This window comes from Centruroides sculpturatus, unplaced genomic scaffold (genome assembly GCF_000671375.1).
Source record: "Centruroides sculpturatus isolate CEXI.00-Female unplaced genomic scaffold, Cexi_2.0 scaffold600, whole genome shotgun sequence".
Classification (NCBI taxonomy): Eukaryota; Metazoa; Arthropoda; class Arachnida; order Scorpiones; family Buthidae; genus Centruroides; species Centruroides sculpturatus.
Window position 1 is genome coordinate 383607 of NW_019384814.1, and position 6000 is coordinate 389606.

Here is a 6000-nt window from a genome sequence, read left to right on the forward strand (position 1 = left end):
AAATTTGCACACTTGGATAAAATAAACTCTATAACCATCATTAGTATTTTTTCCATGTTTCTGTGATGCAGTATTAGAAACTCTTCACAGAAACATGAAAAAAACACTAATGATGATTATGTTTTTTACTTACATATATAAACATCCACTAACCTGATTTTTAATTATAGCCAAATGATCTACCACCTTATTAGGCTATTTTAAGGCTAATGTTAATAACTAAACAAATAATAATTTGATTAGAGGATTTGGCTGCCATCTCTTGATAAATTTAATAATGAGAACTTTGTCCNCTGAAACAGGACTCAAACCCACAACTTCTGCAAACTGTGCAGATGCATTGCCAGTTATGATATCTGGACCTCCATTCAATCTGCACCTCCTGAATTATTGATAATTTAGCACTTTGAGTGACCAAACTGGTCACCCAAAGTGCTGATTGGGGATGACTGGAGGATCATGGATGCTAAAGTTGTCCCGAGTTGACACTATGAGTGATCAGTATGTTTATACCTAAATTATTAATAATTCTAGAGGTGAAGATTGGATGGAGGTCCAGATATCATAACTGGCAATGCATCTGCACAGTTTGCAGAAGTTGTGGGTTTGAGTCCTGTTTCAGGCTGATTCTTTTCCCCTAGAACTTTCCAAATTAAAATTAATTTATTTATAATTATAAAATTTATTGAGATATGGAAGCCTAATCCTCCAATCAAATTACTGTTTGTTTAGTTATTAAAATTAGCACGATAATCTGATAGATCAATTTGCTTTAAGAACAAAATATATTTGCATTTTTCTCCCAAAATAGAGTATGACACTAAATATAATAAATAGGATATTATGATTTTTTTTTTAAATTTGTCTAATCAAATTGCTTTCTTCTATCAATAATTAGAAAGTCATTTATCATCATCTATTTAATACAAAAACATAAAGTAGTATTTAAAATTGCATTGTAAAATGGAGTTAGAGACTTAAAAATAAAATGAATGAATTATTCTTTGTTATTTATCATGTAGATTTTGCAATATTTCAGAAGTTGTCCTAAAGAGTATTTAGTATTTTTATTTTGCTGTTAATTGCCATTTATATTAGTTATAGTAATTAATATATGTTACCTTACCAGATATGTTTTGTTAAACAATGATCATGACAAACTTATTGAAAATACTTCTGAAAGCAGTAGTGCTTATTAGTTATATCTGCATACCAAATAGACAATATTTTATATAATAAATGTAAAGCAAGGATAGAGCATTATGTTTTAGATCTGTAATTTCATTAGATTGTGATTTTTTAAATAATACTGTTTGTTACTATAGTAAATAGATGATAAGAATATCTAATGAAAATAAAGTAGTTTTAAGTTTTATAATTTTATTGTTAATTTCAAAATAACTTACATTAAAATATTATATAGATGTAATTTGATTGTTAATATATACAATAATGGCCATAGAAATTACATTATTTATGGTATAGCAAATACCACATGCTATACCAAAAAGCATTCTACAGATGTGCATAGTATATTTAAGTTATAATCACAATATTTACAAATTGTTAATCTATAATTTGTTGACAATGCATTCTATGTACTATTTCACGAGAGAGTAAACCTTCATTATTCAAAGCAACAATTATGGACTTTTTATGCATTGTTAACTGTTGAAAACATTACATTTGCTTAGTGCACCATCTTTGCATGGGCTTTTATACCAATAGATGATATAATTACCAGAAGCATTACCAAGAAAACATTCTAGAATGCTGTTTTCACATTGATGCATGAACAGTGAAAAAATATTTGCAATAGAGTTGTTTTGTTGCTTACTTTTAAGTTTATTGTTATAATTTTAGAAAATATGAATGTCTGAATTTGTTGATAGATCATTAGTTGATAAAATTTCTATCATTTTTAAATATCATTTAAAACAATTTAAATATGACAAAAACATACATTGGCTGAAATCTCATTAATCATTATATAGGGTCCTCCAAAATGAATGGTACCATTTTAAATGACTGTAATTATGCTGTTTATTATTTGAGAAGTATCAATGTATACCAATTGATAGAGTAAGTGTCCAAGTTTCATCTCCTATCTTCATTAAAGCATCTTGTTGTCTACTACCTTTAGGAAGTGCTGTAAATGAAAATTGCAATCTGCAACAGAGAAGGTATTTTGTGTTCTGCAGTTTGCAAAGTTGTAATTGTGCACCATTATGCAGTAGGAGTATTCTGCAGGAGCTGTAGAGTTGTTGCTCCTGTGGGAGGAAAGACAATGAATATTCTGTAGTGAGTGTAAGAAGAATTTGAGTAGCAGTTGGATATGTGCTGTGTGACACAAGGTGCACACATCGAAAACTTTAATAGGCAAATGTGAAACTTTGACAGTTTTCCAATGTTTTAATATACATTACAACATTTTCAGATAATAATTAATATAATTACAGCAATTTAAAATGGTAGTATTTTTTTTTTTTTTTTNTGTTTTCCAAGGTCATACCATGTCAGAGAAATGTAGGTGAGCTTGAACAGGTGAATGAATGAATTTTAATTACAGTCATTTTGTTGCAGTTCTTTATCAAGTGAATTCCAATTAGAACAGTGTCATGGATGTGTATGCTGCTGTTTTATATTTAAGTGGATCCATAAACAATGCAGAAGAGAAATACAGAGAATACAGAGATTCAGCAGAGAAATACAGCAATCTTACTTCATCACCTAATACTTACTGAAAAAAATTGTTTATTAAATAAATGTTTTCAACCTATTATCATAGGCCATCTTCAGGTTTTTCAATAATAAATTGTTACAAAAATGAAATATTCAGTTATCGGAATTTACATTGAAAATTTCAAACTATAAATTTAAACTTGAACAAATAAATGTATAATGAACAAAATACAACTATCAAAAATAAAACTAAATAAAAAATATTAGATAAAACTTCTAAGGAAATATAACATAAAAATTAAAGTAAAATCAAAATTGATTGCAGGGTCATTATGACTTAAGGGTTTTATGCCCTAATTTATTTTCTATTATGTATTTTAATGCTGAGGGCAATGTATTTGCATCGCTGGCTTGGTACCTATATACCAACTTTTGACATTTTCTTTATTCTTAGTAACTAAAATTTTATATGCCTCTTCTTCTGAAGGTGGTTGTGCATCGGCAATATAAACTTTTTAAGGTAAGGAATTTTAAGCCAAGTCCCCAAACTTTTGGATCATACTATGTATAGGGCTTGTGAGAAAAATGTAAGCATAAACTACAAGGATAGTAACACCCTATCTCAAACCTGGATATCACTTTTTGAGGTCAAGTAATAATTTCTACCAATCAGCACCATAACACCATCATCCAATCAGATCGACTTTTCTTCCTTTAAAAAAAACAGCATTTGATTTTCCTATTTTTTTTCAAACTTTACTTATGTAACATAATGATGAATGCATAGAACTATTGAAAACATTTGTTTTTTTCTCATTAAAGTTTTGTTTTCTGTTGGAGTTTTGGTTGTTCTTATGATAATTTGAAAATTGTTTTCATTTATGTTATAAAAGAATAATTAAAGTTTAAATATTTTACAAAAATTATATAACACTTACTGAAAGTTATAAATACTTTTTTATAATTTTTTGTCTGTGTACTTTTGTATCAATAAATAATAATACAGTATATTGAAATCATTATAAAAAAACATTTTCAAAGCAATAATTATTATAAAAAAACTGCTGTTTTCTAGGAATGTGTGCATGTATGAAAGAAGAAATAAATATTTATATAAATTTATGATTATTTAGATTATGTAACAAGACTTTTCATAATAAAATAAATTTTATTAAAACACAATATTTTGAATATCATTTATTATTTTGAATAAGTATGAGATAAATTTTGGTTTTTATTAAATCAAAATTTAATGAAATTGATGGTATATTTTATCTAAATAGTTTTAAAATAGCTATAAAAAGAAATATATATTCATTATTGTTCAAAATGAACTTGTTCTGTTTGTTTAAATATCAATATGTGAATATTATGTGATAACTGTTCTACAGACCAACTGGATGGGCTTCGTGTAACAAAGAGGAAGCATTCATCTTTGGAGGATTATTTGCAATTGCCTGATGATTATGAGCAAAGAGAATCTCAACCTGGCAAAAAGAGAGTGAGTTTGACTTATTAATCTTGACATTTTGATAATTATTAATTTAAGATATAAATTAAATAAAAAAGTATTACATATAAATTTAAATTTTAAATATAAAGGTTTGTTACTTTAGTTACCGAATGAGATGCTTAAATTTTTTATTCTTAAATTTTTTTAAACTTATAATTTTACCATTTTAAGTTTCGTAATTCCGATCTGAAAGCTAAATAGTATTGGAAGTTACTCAGAGGTAGCATAATTATTTAGTATTTCTTATTATTAATTTACTTAAATTTTATTTAGTATCATACCAGGATAATTCATATGTGAGAACATTGGTTTAATTTGCTATTTTCTGGTCTGTTTGATTCTTGACTTTATTCCTTTTGATGATCTAACATTTTTTTAAAGCCTTAAGGCCAATTGGATTCGTTTTTATGTAATAAGACTACAGATTTTGAAATATTAGTGGAATTATTTAAAATGCATAAATGATTAATTCCAACATATATTGTTTTAATACTATACATCAAAAACAAAATTATATTAAACTAAGATGTGTATCATTCTGTTGATTAATTTTTTCATTAAAATTTAATTTGAATAAGTTTTACACAAAATTATATTAAAAATATCAGCAGATTCAAAACAGGTACTTATCTGTCAAAGCCCCACATAATACATTGCATTGTGTTGCATGTTGTTTTCCAAGGTCATACCATGTCAGAGAAATGTAGGTGAGCTTGAACAGGTGAATGAATGAATTTTAATTACAGTCATTTTGTTGCAGTTCTTTATCAAGTGAATTCCAATTAGAACAGTGTCATGGATGTGTATGCTGCTGTTTTATATTTAAGTGGATCCATAAACAATGCATTCAGCAGAGAAATACAGCAATCTTACTTCATCACCTAATACTTACTGAAAAAAATCGTTTATTAAATAAATGTTTTCAACCTATTATCATAGGCCATCTTCAGGTTTTTCAATAATAAATTGTTACAAAAATGAAATATTCAGTTATCGGAATTTACATTGAAAATTTCAAACTATAAATTTAAACTTGAACAAATAAATGTATAATGAACAAAATACAACTATCAAAAATAAAACTAAATAAAAAATATTAGATAAAACTTCTAAGGAAATATAACATAAAAATTAAAGTAAAATCAAAATTGATTGCAGGGTCATTATGACTTAAGGGTTTTATGCCCTAATTTATTTTCTATTATGTATTTTAATGCTGAGGGCAATGTATTTGCATCGCTGGCTTGGTACCTATATACCAACTTTTGACATTTTCTTTATTCTTAGTAACTAAAATTTTATATGCCTCTTCTTCTGAAGGTGGTTGTGCATCGGCAATATAAACTTTTTAAGGTAAGGAATTTTAAGCCAAGTCCCCAAACTTTTGGATCATACTATGTATAGGGCTTGTGAGAAAAATGTAAGCATAAACTACAAGGATAGTAACACCCTATCTCAAACCTGGATATCACTTTTTGAGATCAAGTAATAATTTCTACCAATCAGCACCATAACACCATCATCCAATCAGATCGACTTTTCTTCCTTTAAAAAAAACAGCATTTGATTTTCCTATTTTTTTCAAACTTTACTTATGTAACATAATGATGAATGCATAGAACTATTGAAAACATTTGTTTTTTTCTCATTAAAGTTTTGTTTTCTGTTGGAGTTTTGGTTGTTCTTATGATAATTTGAAAATTGTTTTCATTTATGTTATAAAAGAATAATTAAAGTTTAAATATTTTACAAAAATTATATAACACTTACTGAAAGTTATAAATACTTTTTTAATATATTTATAA

At 26.6% G+C, this 6000-nt stretch overlaps 1 protein-coding gene across 1 annotated transcript in view; it reads left to right on the top strand.

Moving 5' to 3' along the window:
- LOC111629818 overlaps window positions 1-6000 on the top strand; it is a 110601-nt gene that overhangs the window by 98752 nt on the left and 5849 nt on the right. The window contains exon 22 of the mRNA XM_023373726.1: window positions 4074-4183. Within this exon, the coding sequence (XP_023229494.1) occupies window positions 4074-4183 (110 nt within the window). The remainder of the gene's footprint in view (window positions 1-4073; window positions 4184-6000) is intronic.